The 17,347-nt window shown below is 41.5% G+C and overlaps 2 protein-coding genes across 3 annotated transcripts; both read right to left on the bottom strand.

Moving 5' to 3' along the window:
* Window positions 1–2,470: 2,470 nt before the first annotated feature.
* Window positions 2,471–16,728, bottom strand: LOC115142868 (cytochrome c1, heme protein, mitochondrial-like). Of its 2 annotated transcripts, none has more exons than XM_029682669.2 (7): window positions 16,613–16,728; window positions 10,139–10,329; window positions 9,801–9,927; window positions 9,423–9,580; window positions 8,198–8,358; window positions 3,516–3,616; window positions 2,471–2,970 (listed from the first exon to the last, which is right to left on the bottom strand). In XM_029682669.2, the coding sequence occupies exons 1-7, from the start codon at window positions 16,691–16,693 to the stop codon at window positions 2,866–2,868; spliced, it is 924 nt and encodes a 307-aa protein (XP_029538529.1). In that variant the 5' UTR covers window positions 16,694–16,728; the 3' UTR covers window positions 2,471–2,865. The 2 variants fall into 2 exon arrangements, with proteins under 2 accessions (XP_029538529.1, XP_064857741.1); XM_065001669.1 differs by lacking the exon at window positions 16,613–16,728 and adding an exon at window positions 12,323–12,412.
* Window positions 12,474–15,093, bottom strand: LOC135560204 (uncharacterized). The gene is made up of 2 exons (XM_065001670.1): window positions 12,713–15,093; window positions 12,474–12,561 (listed from the first exon to the last, which is right to left on the bottom strand). The coding sequence occupies exons 1-2, from the start codon at window positions 13,304–13,306 to the stop codon at window positions 12,550–12,552; spliced, it is 606 nt and encodes a 201-aa protein (XP_064857742.1). The 5' UTR covers window positions 13,307–15,093; the 3' UTR covers window positions 12,474–12,549.
* Window positions 16,729–17,347: the final 619 nt, after the last annotated feature.

Below are 17,347 nucleotides of genomic sequence, written 5' to 3'. Positions count from 1 at the left end.
GCAAAACTAGAATAGTTCCAGTAAGCAAAATGACGTTGAAAAGACGTCTAAAATACGAATTTTCCAGACTTTGAAGTTAGGTTAAATTTAGGTTCTGAATAAAAGGGGGAAAGTTTTTTTCCCGTATGTTTAAAATGTTTATTTTCCAGGACGTTGAAAAGGCATTTTCCGGACGTTGAAAAATATGTATTTTCCTGATGTTGAAATCCGGTTCATTTTCAGTTCTGAATGAAAGTTGAAAATAAGTAATTTATAGACGTTTATGTTTGGGCAAAATCAAGTCTGGTCCAGACCGGACAAAGTCTGAACCATACATAGACGTCTATGATTGGTTCAGATTTGGTGCGGACCGGACCAAAAATCTGTCATTGGACGTTGAAATCAAGGCCTGTCTGGAGGACTGCACCAAATTGCAACCGTCCATGTTTTAGGCCCACCGTTTGTAAAACAGGGCATTGCATTGGCTTTATTAATCCTGATTCCCGCGACTAAATAAATGTGGCTATTTAAACTCTGAATATCAGCTACCCAACTTTTTCAAGAGTTATCGCGAGCCTATTTGCAATGTGTTTACACAGCGGGAAATGCAGAAGTATTTTATTTTTTGCTATGATCAGCTTGTCAAAAATGTACAGATACAAACTTGAAACCACTGATCATGACAATAGGGTGAAACTCCTGGACATAATTTGTGTTTGTCAATTCCATACTGTCCATTTTACTTTGACCTGTCATGTTTTTATGATATGTTGTTTGTTAACAGCGCATTGTTTATTTGATTGAGCGCCAATTAGGTTAGGCTATTTGATCGGAGAAACCTGCATGATGTAAAAAAAAGTGTAGGTCCTCATTACGTTGTCATACACTTTATGTCCAGCCTGTTGACTCCAGAAAAAGCCACATTTATACCATATACTATGTCTGATACAAGATTTATGTTCATTTTTGGGGGGGACAGAACGTCAGTGGAGCGCTGGGAATGGACAAGCAAAATATTTTGTGCCTTTGACAAAATGGGCATTGCTTACCAAAGGGCGGCATCAGCGCTTACCTAAAAAGTACGTATGCTACTGGTTGAGAGAAATTGTTTTGGGGCAGAATTATGAGGTTTTATGTGGTGGTGGTGCGTCTGGATCAATTTAGCTCAGAAAAGGCTGCCCTAATCAATCTGCCGCCTAATAATGAGCAGGCTGGCGGTGTTTATACAGGACCTCCCGCACCACCAACCAATCATGTCAAAGCGAAGCTCTAAGTAGCCCTCCACAAAGTTACAACATTTGAGAGGCGCATAGCGGAGCTGTATGGAGCTTGATTTGGCTTCTGAAGCTCCGCGATTGAGTCACATCCTCCAACCACATTTCGGATCAACCATAAATTGGCTTTTAGAAAATCTTTTCAGTAGTAAACATACGCTGCGGTTTAATTCTAACATTAGATTATTCAAATATCCAAACTTGTTTTATTGTATAGCGCTATATAATGCTTCAGGGCAAATTTTGTTAGCATTTTGGCATGTTTTTCTAGATTCATAACTTAAAACATTTATAAAGGAAACATTATCCCTTAGATCTAGCACAGCAAATACGTCAATAGTGTAAGCATACGTTGACAAATAACATCTTAAGGGGGTAGCCATCAGTGACGAAGTTAACAAATACTCAAGATATATTGCCTCAAAATAAAAGTTCAATATAAACATTTGTAAACTATGAAATGATTCATTTGAAAATCCCCAATAACAATTCTGATCTTTCAGCGAGCTGACGTTTAGAATACAATCTGACAAGAGATGTTTTACAGAGTTGACAAATTATTTTTTATCCATTCAAGGTGTATGTATACAAAGTAGCAATTTTGTTTTTCCTAAATTGCTTCGACTCTAAAAACCTTAAAATAAACATTTGAACCAAAATGCAGATCCTATCTCAGGCAGCTGGAGTTGTATATGGTTGTGATCATGGTGAATTCAAAATAGTTAAAACCCAAAAATATATAAAATTGTTAAAAATAAGCCATCCTCAGTCATGATGTATTTAGGATTTTAGACAAAAGTCAGAGGGCTATTGCAAGAAACTACATTAGATCCTTTTTTGCAGTTATTATTAATTGCCAGTTCTTAGAATTGAACAGAGTTTGAAATTAGGATATTTTGCTCTGGACAAGGGCAATTCCCGGCCTAGAGCCGACATAGAAATGAATAAACAATTCCAAAAGCAAAACGTTCACCTTAAATGTAAAAATTAACCTCAAATAATGCAACAGTTTTCAACTATAAAAATAAAGTTTCCTTGCTGGACAAGGATTATCCAGACTTTTAAGAATCCCTATATTGACGATATTATCTTCTGGCCGGAAAACTTGCGGTATGGTTTTTGCAAACAAAAGGAAAGTTAAATGTTAAAATGTGTAGAAAGTGTATGAACCACATCAAGACAAGACATTTGTGGCATAGGTGCATTGCAGAACATGGTCAGAGGTTATAACATGGTTTATTCGGTACACCAGTGTTTATTCAATATTTACACAACAAAGTGTAGAGAACCCATGATGTGACAGATTCCCAACAGCACAAGGTTGCAGGACTTGAGTCCCATCAAAGAACAGGTTAACCATTAGACAACAACCTGGACACGTTTCTTTCGATAATTTATTTTGTACAGAAAAACAGTATAGAGGTTGTGTTTACATCCTTTCCCGTTGGCAGAAAATAACTAATTGAGAGGTCACCCAGAAAGTGAATTAGGGCAACCATATCATAAATGCATGTGTTTTTTTTTTTTTTTTAAAAGGACAATCACAAATCAGAGGGGTCAGAATTTTAGCCGAGAAGCAACATGGGCAGTCAGAATGCAGCTGTCTAGGTCTTTACTTTGGGGGTCTGTAAGCGATCTTCCTGCTCTTCAGCACTGACCACCTGTGCCTCTTCATGTAATAGACCAGGGGGATCAAGATGGCAGAGCCCATGAGCAGCTGGGGGAAGAAATTGTTTGAGTGAGATGGGGTCAATGTCAACTGTGATGAGAGTAATGTAGAAAGGGAGCCATTTGAAAGCAAGGGCCAAAAAGACAAATCCAAAACAGGGGATTTGACTTAGTGACTCCTTTCAAACATCTTATTTTATGTTTATAAACATGACAAGTAGTGGTTCCAGACATATGAAATTGAATGTAATTAATATAATTTAAAAATACTTGAGGGATCCAAGCAATGCCCCACATAGACCTACCAATTTTTAAGACTACAAAGGTATTGTGTCAAACAATGGCATTGTGTCAAACAATGGAAAGGAATGTCCTAAATCAGGGATGTATTCACTAGAAACCAACCAAAGAAAATCCCAAATAGAGGGACTACCTGCATTTGTACCCCCCCCCCCAAAAAAAAAATGTTTTCATTGTTAAACATATTCTATTGAAAAACAGTTTGCACTATTGAATACACCCTAGGTTGCAAATCCATTTCTGATTACAACCATTTCTATTATGGCAGTGGTTGGCGCCTCCCTGCCAGCTTACCTTCAGGCCCATGCGTTTGCGCTGGTCGTGCTCAGGCTCGGCCGCCCACCGGAGGAAGGTGCACACGTCCTTGGCCACCTGGCTCATGGTGGCTGGGGTTCCTGTCAACACATGAAAATGGAAGGTTTTACTTCCAATGACATGTGATCGTCTTCTCTACTTTAGATGAACGCACTGACTAAGTTGCTCTGGATAAGACCATCTGATTAACTTCTTGAGTGTAGGGGGCAAGATTTTTTATTTTTTTTGTCAGATTAGAATAGAAAACACTAAAGTTTCCAAAACTGTCAAAATATTGTCTGTGAGTATAACAGAACTGATATTGCAGGCGAAAACCTGAGGAAAATCAAACCAGGAAGTGCTGTTTTTCCTGAAAGCTCTCTGTTCCATTGGATGCCTTGCCTCCATTTAAAGGGATATCAACCAGATTCCTTTCCCTATGGCTTCAAGGTGTCAACAGTCTTTAGACATAGTTTCAGGCTTTTATTTTGAAAAATGAGCGAGAAAGATAACATTGCGTCAGTGGATAGCTGGGTGTTCGCAGAGTTTTGCATGTGCAACAGAGTGGGGCAGCCATTGTCTCTCCCTCTCCTATTGAAAAAGCGACAGTCCCGGTTGATATATTATATATTTTAAAAACAACCTGAGGATTGATTATAAAAAACGTTTGACATGTTTCTGTGGACATTACAGAAACTATTAGGAATTTGTTTGCAATGTCGTGACCGCTCGAGCCTGTGGATTTCTGAACATAACGCGCCAAACAAATGGAGGTATTTTGGATATAAAAATCATCTTTATGGAACAAAAGGAACATTTATTGTGTAACTGGGAGTCTCTTGAGTGCAAACATCCAAAGATCAAAGGTAAGCGATTTAATGTATTGCTTTTCGTGACCAATCTACTTGGCTGCTAGTGTTTAATATTTTATCTACTGAGATAGATGTTCTTACATAAATGCTTGTTATGCTTTCGCCGAAAAGCTGTATTGAAATCTGACACGCCAGGTGGATTAACAACAAGCTAAGCTGTGTTTTGCTATATTGCACTTGTGATTTCATGAAAATTAAATATTTTTAGTAATTGAATTTGGCGCGCTGCAATTCAGCGGGTGTTGATGAAAATGATCCCGCTAAAGGGATGGGTGCGTCAAGAAGTTAAAGACAAAAATGCAAGATGTGGAATACACTGAACAAAAATATAAATGCAACATATGTTTCATGAGCCGAAATAAAAGATCTCAGAATTGTTCCATACACACTAGAGGTCAACCGATTAATCGGAATGGCCGATTAATTAGGGCCGATTTCAAGTTTTCATAACAATCGGTAATCTGCATTTTTGGACACCGATTATGGCCGATTACATTGCACTCTACGAGGAGACTGAGTGGCAGGCTGACTACCTGTTATGCGAGTGCAGCAAGAAGCCAAGTTAAGGTGCTAGCTAGCATTAAATGTATCTTAACATAATCACTAGTTAACTAGTAATATTATCAACCATGTGTAGTTTATCTAGCTTGTCCTGCGTTGCATATTATCGATGCAGTGCCTGTTAAATTATCATTGAATCACAGCCTACTTCGCCAAATGGGTGATATAACAAGCCCATTTGCGAAAAAAGCAGTTGTTGCACCAATGTGTACCTAACGATAAACATCAACGCCATTCTTAAAATCAATACACAAGTATATATATTTTAAACCTGCATATTTAGTTAATATTGCCTGCTGACATGACTTTATTTTAACTAGGGAAATTGTGTCACTTTTCTTGAGTTCTGTGCAACAGAGTCAGGGTATATGCAGCAGTTTGGGCTGCCTGGCTCGTTGCGAACTGTGTGAAGACCATTTCTTCCTAATAAAGACAGCCAACTTCGCCAAATGGGGGACGATTTAACAAAAGTGCATTTGCGAATAAAGCAAAATCGTTGTACGAATGTACCAAACCATAAACATCAATGTCTTTCTTAAAATCAATACACAGAAGTATATTTTTAAACCTGCATATTTAGTTAAAAGAAATTCACGTTAGCAGGCAATATCAACTAGGGAAATTGTGTCACTTCTCTTGCGTTCATTGCACGCAGAGTCAGGGTATATGCAACAGTTGGGCCGCCTGGCTCGTTGCAAACTAATATTCCAGAATTGTACATAATTATGACATAACATTAAAGGTTGTGCAATGTAGAAGTAATATTTAGACTTATGGATGCCACCCGTGAGATAAAATACGGAACGGTTCCGTATTTCACTGAAAGAATAAACGTTTTGTTTTCGAAATGATACTTTTTGGATTTGACCATATTAATGACCTAAGGCTCGTATTTCTGTGTGTTATTATATTATAATTAAGTCTATAATTTGATAGAGCTGTCTGACTGAGCGGTGGTAGGCAGCAGCAGGCTCATAAGCATTCATTCAAACAGCACTTTCTTGCGTTTGCCAGCAGCTCTTCACAATGCTTCAAGCATTGTGCTGTTTATGACTTCAAGCCTATCAACTCCCGAGATTAGGCGGGCAATACTAAAGTACCTATTAGAACATCCAATAGTCAAAGGAAATGAAATACAAATGGTATAGAGAAATAGTTCTATAATACCTAAAACCTAAAACTTCTTACCTGGGAATACTGAAGACTCATGTTAAAAGGAAGCTTGTGTGTTTAATTTTTTTTTGTTACCCTTTTTCTCCCCAATTTCGTGGTATCCAATTGTTGTAGTAGCTACTATCTTGTCTCATCGCTACAACTCCCATACAGGCTCGGGAGAGACGAAGGTTGAAAGTCATGCGTCCTCCGATACACAACCCAACCAGCCGTACTGCTTCTTAACACAGCGCGCATCCAACCCGGAAGCCAGCCGCACCAATGTGTCGGAGGGTACACCGTGCACCTGGCAACCTTGGTTAGCGCGCACTGCGCCCGGCACGCCACAGGAGTCGCTGGTGCGCGATGAGACAAGGACATCCCTACCGACCAAGCCCTCCCTAACCCGGACGATGCTAGGCCAATTGTGCGTCGCCCCACAGACCTCCTGGTCGCGGCCGGTTACGACAGAGCCTAGGGGCGAACCCAGGGACTCTGATGGCACAGCTGGCGCTGCAGTACAGCGCCCTTAACCACTGCGCCACCCGGGAGGCCCAATGTTAGCTTCTTTACATTTTCCACACTTACTTTCTTCTTCAACACTTTGTTTTTGCATTATTTAAACCAAATGGAACATGTTTCATTATTGATTTTTATTTATGTATTATATTAAGTTAAAATGAAAGTGTTCATTGTTCATTCAGTATTGTTGTAATTGTCATTATTACAAATAAATCGGTATCAGTGTTGAAAAATCATAATCAGTCGACCTCTAATACGCACAAAAATGTATCAAATTCTCCGCACAAATTTGTTTACATCCCAGTTAGCGGGCATTTCTCCTTTGCCAATCCATCCACCTGACAGATGTGGCATATTATGAAGCTGATTAAATGGCATGATCATTGCACCTTGTGCTGGGGATAATAAAAGGCCACTAAAAATGTGCAGGTTTGTCACAACACAATGCCAGTTGTCTCAAGTTGAGGGAGTGTACAATTGACATGCTGACTGATGGAATGTCTACCAGAGCTGTTGCCAGAGAATGTAATGTTCATTTCTCTACCATATGCAGCCTCCAACTTCGTTTTAGAGAATTTGGTAGTACGTCCAACTGGCTTCACAACCGCAGACCACATGTATGGCGTTGTGTGGGCGAGTGTTTTGCTGATGTCAAAGTTGTGAACAGTGGCCCATGGCGGTGGGGTTATAGTAGCGGCAGGCATAAGCTACGGACAATGAACACAATTGCATTTTATGTCGCGCCATTCATCCACCTCATTTTTCAGCATGATAATGCACGGTCCCATGTCTTAAGGACCTGTGCACAATTCCTGGAAGCTAAAATGTCCCAGTTCTTCAATGGCCTGCATACTCACCAGTCACCAATTGACCATGTTTGGGATCAGTGTGTACGACAGCGTGTTCCAGTTTCCACCAATATCCAGAAACTTCGCACAGCCATTGAAGAGTGGGACAACATTCCACAGGCCACAATCAACAGCCTGAAACTCTATGCGATTAAGATGTCGTGCTGCATGAGGAAAATGGTGGACAACCCAGATACTGAACCATGCCTATTTTTTTATAAGCCATCTTTTACCAATAGATGGATATCTGTATTTCCAGTCATGTGAAATCCATAGATTAGGGCCTAATTAATTCATTTAAATTAACTGATTTCCTTATATGAAGTGTAAATCAGTAAAATCTTTGAATTGCGTTTATTTTTGTTCAGTAAATATCCAATATCAAATCATTTTATTTAACCAGGCAAGTAAGTTCAGAACAAATTCTTATTTACAATGTCGGCCTAACCTGGACAACACTGGGCCAATTTTGCGCTGCCCTATAAGATTCCCAATCACGGTCGGTTGTGATACAGCCTGGAATCGAACTAGTGCCTTAGACCGCTGCGCCACTCGGGAGCCCTTCGTCTATTAATCTATAACCAGAACCTAGACATTCAGTCTGGCATGTCAAGGGTCAAAATGGAGTCTTGGGAGCGATGCAAAAAAAGAAAGAAGCACTTTCTGAATCGATTTATCATTATATTATTTCAAGTTAGTGATCCCTAGCAGAGGGAATCCTACTGACCGTCCTCAAACTCCAGGACCTCATTGTAGATGGGGGGAGCCATGCCGATGGCCTGGCCAGGGAAGTAGGGGTTGTAGTAGAGGCCCTCTCTCACCTCCACTCCAGCAGGGGGCTCACAGTAGCCTGTCAGCAGGGAGAACACATAGTCTTCACCTCCATGTCTGCAACAATGGAGAAAAACAACTTAGGACATAGCACTTGCAAGCTAAGGTACAATATCATGGTAGCAGTGGAGTGTCTTGTTGTGGATTTACAAAAGTATTATCCTGCTCTATAGACACTTAAAAAGATTTTTGGTGAAGTAAAGGTTACAATATATTCTACCTTGAATCTAACGTTTCGTTTACTGTCGATATTCCCAAATCACCAGATACTCTGGAGCATGGGTCTCCAACAGGTCAATCGTAAGCTACCGGTAACCCGCAACCCAGCTCGCCAAACAATTCTGAAAATACATACATTTTCCACCGCAAACTGTCATAAACAAATCGTACAAGTATCAGACACCGCAAGCTCCCATCTAACCAGTACCATTGACATTATCCCAACGCTGGTTAGCCACTATTGGCATAAAAAGCGAAACCTAAAACTATCTGCCAATTAATTTCCAGCAATATTGCCCGCCTGTGTGGTGAGTACATTTGTCTATCACTCCGTGTGTAGCCAGTTGATGTGATACCCATCGTGTAAGTTGACAGATACTTTCCCAAAAACCTTATCAATTCAAATGTAAACTGCAACGTAGGCTTACCAGGCAGAAGTATATCATTTGTATCTATTATTTGTTATTTATAAAGTTTGCAATGAAATGAGCAGCAGCAGTGCGGAACCATCACTAGACCGCCACATTCCTCACACGCTAGATGGGCAATTTAAGGGGAATTAGTAAAATCATGTTTTTTTTTTAGGTCTGTAAGAAAACAAGTATTCTGATGTGATTTAAGCATTGGCATGTACTCAGAACATCCAATGTTTCTCTATAAACAATTGTAATGTTGAGTGAAAAACAGAACATATTCAGATTATTATTTTACCAGGTATATTGACAGAAAACAGTGTCAAAGAGAAAGTAGCGCACTAAGGACCCAGGGAAGGAGAGAAGAACATGCCTATTAGAAAGCTACCCCAAAAAACGAGTAGCTCTGTGACAGGTCACACTTTTTTGTTGTTGCTCTCCTGCTAGAAAAGGTTGGAGAACGTTGCCTTGGATTGAGCAACAGGGTACCTGGCACTGACAATGTAGCTGAGATCTGGGGGCAAGGCTCCCCCGTTTGCCACACGGGCAGCTTCTGGGTTTGGGTATGGCTTGGGGAAGTAGTCTGAGAGCTTTCCTGGACGGGTGAACATCTCTCCTGACTCGTCAGGGCCATCCACCACCTCAATCTGAGCAGAGAACAGACAGTGGTCAGTGACATGGAGAAGGACCAAGACGTCCCTAGAAACTGATAGGTCAGCTTTTCATTTTTCACTCATAATGGTTAAAGTTAGGATTTGGAAAAGCTGATCCTAGAACTGTGCCCAAGGACACGTTCTAGCCAGTGACTGACAGTCATCTGTAAGGCCATGACCTTGTTTAATCTAATGGCCAAGGACAAACCCTTACCTCCTCAGCCAAAACCTTCACTTCGGCCTCTGTGTGCGACACTCCGACCAAGTTACGGAAGGCCAGGTATTCCATGCTGTGACACGCTGAACACACTTGCTTGTACACCTGATATCCACGGCGAATGCTGCAATATAAAGAATAACAGACATTACATCCAGTCCTCCTTTTCAGGTAAATATGATCTAGCATGTAATAAGATTCCTTAAGAAAAATTATATTTCCTTAAAATTCTAAATGTCTAAATCAAATTTCATATTGCTAGCACTGGAAAAAGCCTTGGTGATATCATATGATGTAATTGTAATTGGCCTTCATGGTTAGGAGTTAGTTAGTACCTGGCGTGGTCGAGGGCTGACAGCATGCCGCTGTGGGTCCAGGGGTAGTTGGGGGGATGAAGCTCCAGGTCTGAAGCCTTAACCGACTGCTGCAGCATCAGAGCCAGTCCGGCCCCTCCAGTTGTCAACACACCCAATGTTGTCAGGGCCACCTTCTTTGACCTGGGTAGACTGGCAAACGACATGTTGGCCTGTTGAGGAAGAGAGTTGACATAGAATGAATGTAGCTAGCTACTGACATTTGTCGTCCATTTGCTCATTTGAGGTATTCACCGTCATTTTTGCCTTAACCAAAATAACCGTAATATTGTGGTCAATCTTTGTTGGTTCATGAGATCACTGAATATGCATCCCATGTCAAGGCAAAGGCATACAACTAAGCACTTATGAAACTGCCCTTCTATCCTGGGTTTCACAACAGATAGCAAAGGAGTCAGCCTTCTAGCACCACAAGAGGTCTCGGGTAGGCAAACAGCAACATAGATAGCATAGCTAGTGATTAATGAAGTTGCATGAAGTCGGTAGGATATCGATTTGCTATACTGGCTGGCAATGAATACCTTTCACAGGGATAATGATAACCACACACGAAACACCGAGAAACAAGCTCAAGTAGTTAGGAGGACGTTTCCCAGTTTGCAGCCTCAAAATACTGACTAAGGTTAGCAAGTTTCTAATCAATTGTTTTCAAACTGGCTATCGAGCCACCGAACAACGTTAGCTATGTAAAATTCAAACTACCTCTGCTCTGGCTCAGTTACCATCTCAATGCTGGCTACTTGAGTCTTCCTTTCTAGCTTGGTAGGTAACCAATAGTGTAGGGATGTGACAATTCACATCGGTCCCTGATTCAAATGTATTAGATACAAGTGCATCAGTCAGCAGACCCCAAACCGATCCAAACGTAGCATGCATGTCAGGAAAATCAAATCGTTACAAATCGCCAGTTTACAAGAAACAGTTTGCTCATATTATAATCTTTCTACCTTACGAAAATACCTAATATTTTGTGACAACCGATGCTTTCTCTCCTTCAGTGTCGAACTGCATGTAACTGTGTTGAGTCATTGAGTCATTTTGGATGCCGATCAACCACAGGCAACATCAGTAGCCTGGTCAAACTGTAGACGGCCTGTTCCTGATCTTGTGTATCTACGTGGCACCTTCAGCATTCAAACCCTAAAAAGGCTTGTGTGATATTACGTTTTAGTTGAGTAAACCCATGTACTGTTGACTAACCCCATTTCGTACAAATTTGCACAACCACTGCATTCAAACGAGGCTGCAATAAAAACAAATGGGACTGTAGCGACTGCGTTAGCATCAAAATCTGCGGTGTGAACTACGTTTATATTCAAGCGTTGATTGACATGGTAATGGCCCGATAATATTGGAGAAAAGCTGGAAAAAAAACGGACCTGTCGGCAGACTTGTCTTAGCGGATGTACAATCATTGCAAATTGAATTATGGGGCGTTTCAAGCCCCGAAGTGTGCATAATTGTACACTCGCAAACTCAATCAAAAACGAGGGCTGAGGGGCTTACGTTGCGAACTTCTCGTTTGGCTAATTGTTTGGACCGACGTCCAAGATGGTGATGGGGATTCCCCCAAGGGCATAAGGCGAGGGTGAGTGGACGAGGGTGTCTTTTGAGTTTGAAACGCCGCACTAGTCAATTGTACTGAATGCATTCATTTTTTGAGTCACCACTGCAAGCCATCACGACTCTCAAAAGCTGCCGTGTACTTCTTAAAATAAAATCTAATATTATTGGCCACATACACATGGTTAGCATATGTTATTGCCAGTGTAGCGAAATGCTTGTGCTTCTAGTTCCGACAGTGCAATAATATCTAACAATTCCACAACTACCTAATACACACATCTAAGTAAAGGAATAGAATAAGAATATATACATAAATATATGGATGAGCAATGCCAGAGCGGCATAGGCAAGCTGCAATAGATATGTATATACTGTTTTTTATACTATGAGATGAGTAATGAAAGATATGTAAACATTAAAGTGACTAGTGATCCATTTATTAAAGTGGCCAATGATTTCAAGTCTGTATGTAGGCAGCAGCCTCTGTGTGTTAGTGATGGCTGTTTAACAGTTGGATGGCCTTGAGATTGAAAAACAGCTTCTGTCTCTCGGTCCCAGCTTTGATGCACCTGTACTGACCTCGCCTTTTGGATGGTAGCGGGGTGAACAGGCAGTGGCTTGGGTGGTTGTTGTCCTTTATGATCTTTTTGGCCTTCCTGTGACATCGGGTGCTGTAGGTGTCCTGGAGGGCAGGTAGTTTGCCCTCTGTGATGCGTTGTGCAGACCACACCACCCTCTGGAGAGCCTTGCGGTTGTGGGCAGTACAGTTGCCATACCAGGCGGTGATACAGCCCGACAGGGTGCTCTCAATTGTGCATCTGCAAAAGTTGGAGGGTTTTAGGCGACAAATTGAAGTGGGTCTAGGCTGAAAGGTACGGTGGAGGTGATATGATCCTTGACTAGTCTCTCAAAGCACTTCATGATGACAGAAGTGAGCACTATGGGGCGATAGTCATTCAGCTCAGTTACCTTTGCCTCCTTGGGTACAGGAACAATGGTGGCCATCTTGAAGCATGTGGGGACAGCAGACTGGGATAGGGAGCGATTGAATATGTCCGTAAACACACCAGCCAGCTGGTCTGCGCATACTCCGAGGACGCGGCTAGGGATGACGTCTGGGCCAGCAGCCTTGTGAGGGTTAACACGTTTAAATGTCTTACGTCGGCTACAGTGCAGGAGAGCCCACAGTCCTTGGTAGCGGGCCACGTCGGTGGCACTATCCTCAAAGCGGGCAAAGAATGTGTTTAGTTTGTCTGGTAGCAAGACGTTGTCCGTGATGTGGCTGGTTTTCTTTTTGTATTCCGTGATTGTCTCTAGACCCTGCCACATACGTCTCGTGTCTGAGCCGTTGAATTGCGACTCCAATCTCTCTGTACTGACATTTCGCTTGCTTGCCTTGCGGAGGGAATAACTATACTGTTTGTATTTGGCCATAATCCCAGTCACCATGTCATGGTTAAATGCGGTGGGTCGCACTTTCAGTTTGGCGCGAATGCCGCCATCTATCCATGGTTTCTGGTTAGGGTAGGTTTTAATAGTCACAGTGGGTACAACATCTCCCATGCACTTCCTTATAAACTCACGCACCGAATCAACGTATATTTCGATGTTATTCTCTGAAGCTACCCGGAATGTCCCAGTCCGCGAGATCAAATCAATCTTGGGAGCGTGGATTCCGATTAGTCAGACCAGCATTGAATAGTTCTTAACATGGGTACATCCTGTTTGAACTTCTGACTATAGGAAGGGAGGAGCAAAATGGAGTCGTGGTCAGTTTTGCCAAAAGGAGGAAGGGCCTTGTATGCATTGCTGAAGTTAAAGTAGCAGTGATCCAAAGTTGCCACCACGAGTACTACAGTCATTATGCTGATATAATTTACGTAGCCTTGTTCTCAAATTTGCTTTGTTAAAATCCCCAGCTACAATAAATGCAGCCTCAGGATATATGGTTTCCAGTTTTCATCAAATCCAGTGAAGTTCTTTGAGGGCCGTCGTGGTATCGGCTTGAGGGGGATATATACGACAATAATCAAGGACAATTCCATTGGGAGATAATACGGTCTGCATTTGATTTAGAGGAATTCTAGTTCAAGTGAACAAAAGGACTTGAGTGCCTGTATGTTGTTACAATTACACCATGAGTCGTTAATCATGAAACATACACCCCCGCCCTTCTTCCCGGAGAGATGTTTATTACTTTCGGCGCGACGTATAAAGTATCCAGGTGGCTGTATCGACACTGACAGCATATCCCAAGAGAGCCATGTTTCCATGGAAAAGATTGTTACAATCCCTGATGTCTCTCTGGAAAGCAACCCTTGCCCAAATTTCATCTACCTTGTTATCTAGTCTGGACATTAGCGAGTAATATACTGAAGCAGTGGGTGGTGTGCGCACCTCCAAAGTCTGACCAGAAGACCGGAGATAACTTTAGCTCCGCTCTAAAAACCAGATTCACACATTATATAAACTCTTTATAGTGTTTTATTTACATTTTAGCTGTAAAAAGTTAGATCAGGTGAAAAAAGCAGTTTGCACACAAGGCTTATCTCCCCCTTTCCCTATCACGCAGTAGGTGTCACTTCCCCACCCGCCATTTTAAAAAAGACCCGACAGAGCTCATTGTCTTCTTCAATCATGAAGACGGCAACATGGTCTTGTCATTGATCTTGCTGGAAAGGGAAGAAATTCAGCTTTACAATGGTATTCATATTAGTTAACCTGAAAGTATTATGTTTTTTGGGTGCTAAAATAAGGTAAATTGTATATTACAGCGCAATGTACAAAAGAGCGTAAGCTAACTATAATTTGCTGTGTTATTTTCATCTATGCCCTGTTAAATTGTGTTTTACCGGAATAAAAGTAAGCTAGTGCTACCGGAGACAAATCTGGATATACATGCAGCACGGAGCATACAATAGATTTTATTTTGATTGTTCAGGTTCACCATCAGTAATAGTTTTGGTAGTTTTGCTTTAAACAATCAGTGTATTTCATAATCAACAACTTTAGCATTTTAGCAATTTTTAAACTACTTAGCTTGTTAGCTAACACTTCAAGTTAATCCTTAACCTAACTCCTAAACTTAACCCCTAGCCCAGCTAACGTTAGCCACCTAGCTAGAATTCAAGTAATTTTAATTTGTAACATATCATATGAAATGGGTGATGGACACAAATAAATTCATACCCGTGCTTGACCTGGACTGAAATAGTACTGTTTATAGTTAGGTGCAGGACCTCCACAATGCTTTTGAGCTAATATTCAATAAAAGGAACAGGAGATCAAGAAGTAGAACGTGTGGTGCCAGAACCCAATTCTTCATTGCTGCGACATGCTTGCTAGTTGAAATTTCTGATCACGTTTTTATGTCGGTTTGATCGCAGGGGGGCACTAGTAATGTCTGCAGTTTTCGGTTTGGCTATTTGTTCATGTGTATTAATCCATAAATAAACCCCCCCCCAAAAAAAAAATTCTAATGAAACGCAGATCAGAAATCTCAACTAGTAAGCAAGTCGCAGCAATGAAGAATTGAGTGCGTGCGCGTTCACGCGAAGGGGGTGGGGGTTCTGGCAGGGGGGGGGGACTTTTCAGCACAACACCAGTAAGGTAATAACTCACCCCATTCCGTACAAATGTGCGCAACCGCGACATTCAAACGAGGCTGCAAAGAAAACTAATGGGACTGTAGCGACTGTGTTGACTTCGAAATCTGGCGTGTGAACTACGTTTCTATTCAAACGTTGATCGACATGGTAATGGCTCTATAGTATTGGAGAAAAGTTTAAAGTTGACCCACCGTTACGTGTCATGCTGTAACATACAGCACGCATAAAGCAATTATTTGTCTTACAATCTCTCTCCACCAGGTGTAAGCACTTCTCTCTACCAATTGAAAACAAGAAATGGACAGGGGTAAGGGGGATACCTAGTCATTTTGCGTCATCACTGCAAGCAATCATGACTCTCAAAAGCCACTTAACTTCTGAAGATCACTTTAGCACTGCTCTAAAAACCCGATTCAAATTCGACACAAACCTAGAAATAGGTATGTAATAACACATTATATAAATTCCTTATAGTGTTTTATTTACATTTTAGAGGCGATAAGTTGGACAGATCGAGTAAAAAAAAAGCAGTTTCCCCACACGACATCTCTCCTCACTATCACGCATTAGTTTCGCTCCCCGACCCGCTATTTTTCAAAACAACCGACGGAGCTCACTGCCTTCTTTAATCATACAGAAACGGGCAGCGTGGAGGTCTCGTCATTGATTTTGTTAGAGAAATGGTGCTTTACAATGGTAATGTAATGAAACAGCAGGGAGCAGTTCTCGAACCCTCGACCTTCTAGCCGGAGGTCCGGCGCGCTATCGAAGTATTACGTTTTGGGGGCGGAAAAATAAGGTACATTGTACGGACCAAGGCGATGTACAAGAGTGAGTTAGTTTACGTAACTCAGCTCAGGTGAACTCCCGTCCAAGTCAAGTACTGATACACACCATACTAAATGGATGTATCGGATTTATGTACAGAGTATTACGAAATGCTATGAGACAATGTTGGTGATACCGGCATCGGCACACTGCTTTGATTTTAAAGTCAACTGCTTTTCAATTTCAACGCATGCTCCGGTATCAAACGTAACATCACTATTATCAACTATCCATCACGTCAAATGTAGCAACGTTACTTCGCACACTGAGTTGCACTTCAACATGCAGCTATCTACCGCACACTGGGTAACGTAATCACTGCTCGAGTGACCTTGTCTGTGTTAGCTAGCTACCCGGCTAGCTGTCAGGGTGGCTTTGGAAGTATTTTTTAGAAACGAACAAACTCCAAAACAACATAAACATGTCATCATACCCGAGGAGCCTTAATCATTTTTGGCGTGCATAGGAAGGCTCGTCCAGTCCCCGATAGCACGACCACTCGTAGTGCCGCCATCTTCTTGTCTTCTGATGCCTCGAAAGACAGCGGAACGCTGCTGGATCCATTGCCCCGCCCCTTCCATGCAGAAAATTACACAATACGTGTTTATACAACATTGCCACGTGTTTATACAAGTGTTTGACAGCGGGTGTTGTGTAATATGTATCGACAATGTCTACATAATCATGTTTTATTGTTCGAACGAATTAAATATAGCGAATATCAGACGTTATTTGGAGTTTATTCATAAAAAGTTGGGAAGGCCATAATAAAAACGGTGACACCTATTGGTCGGGGGACTTTAAGATGACAAAACTATGTTTTTAACTGTTGAATTCTTCTTGAAATGATTGAATACTCTTATTTGGTCATACAGCCAGAAGTTGCAAGAGATGGCAGCATCGGTTTGTAAGCTTGTAGATAGTGTAGTTTGTTTGTGCAGCAGCTGTCCTCCAATAACCCTCTGTCCTGGAGAGTGCAGGGCCTACTTTCCCCTCCCCCAAAAATCTAACATGCAGCCCATGACTGTCATATTTGTAAATAAAAGGTACACTGGTATAATCATATGAAAATATTTGTTGTTGCATGTTTCAAGCAGGATGTAGGTGACATATTGGGTAGACCTGAATGGTGAGATAGACCAGTAGATGGAGTCAAAGCCCCATGAAA

Source organism: Oncorhynchus nerka, linkage group LG15, assembly GCF_034236695.1.
Source record: "Oncorhynchus nerka isolate Pitt River linkage group LG15, Oner_Uvic_2.0, whole genome shotgun sequence".
Classification (NCBI taxonomy): domain Eukaryota; kingdom Metazoa; phylum Chordata; class Actinopteri; order Salmoniformes; family Salmonidae; genus Oncorhynchus; species Oncorhynchus nerka.
The sequence above is the reverse complement of the archived record's forward strand: the minus strand, read 5'-3'. Positions and strand labels throughout refer to the sequence as shown.

What these genes read in the sequence shown, in the direction of transcription:
- LOC135560204 (XM_065001670.1), bottom strand. Translation starts at nt 13,306, where the DNA reads ATGGGAGATGTTGTACCCACTGTGACTATTAAAACCTACCCTAACCAG.
- LOC115142868 (XM_029682669.2), bottom strand. Translation starts at nt 16,693, where the DNA reads ATGGCGGCACTACGAGTGGTCGTGCTATCGGGGACTGGACGAGCCTTC. An exon ending in TCAGCCCTCGACCACGCCAG is followed by an intron (nt 9,928 to 10,138) that starts GTACTAACTAAC and finishes TTTATATTGCAG; the next exon opens with CATTCGCCGTGGATATCAGG. An exon ending in GGTCCTGGAGTTTGAGGACG is followed by an intron (nt 3,617 to 8,197) that starts GTCAGTAGGATT and finishes ATGTGTTGACAG; the next exon opens with GAACCCCAGCCACCATGAGC.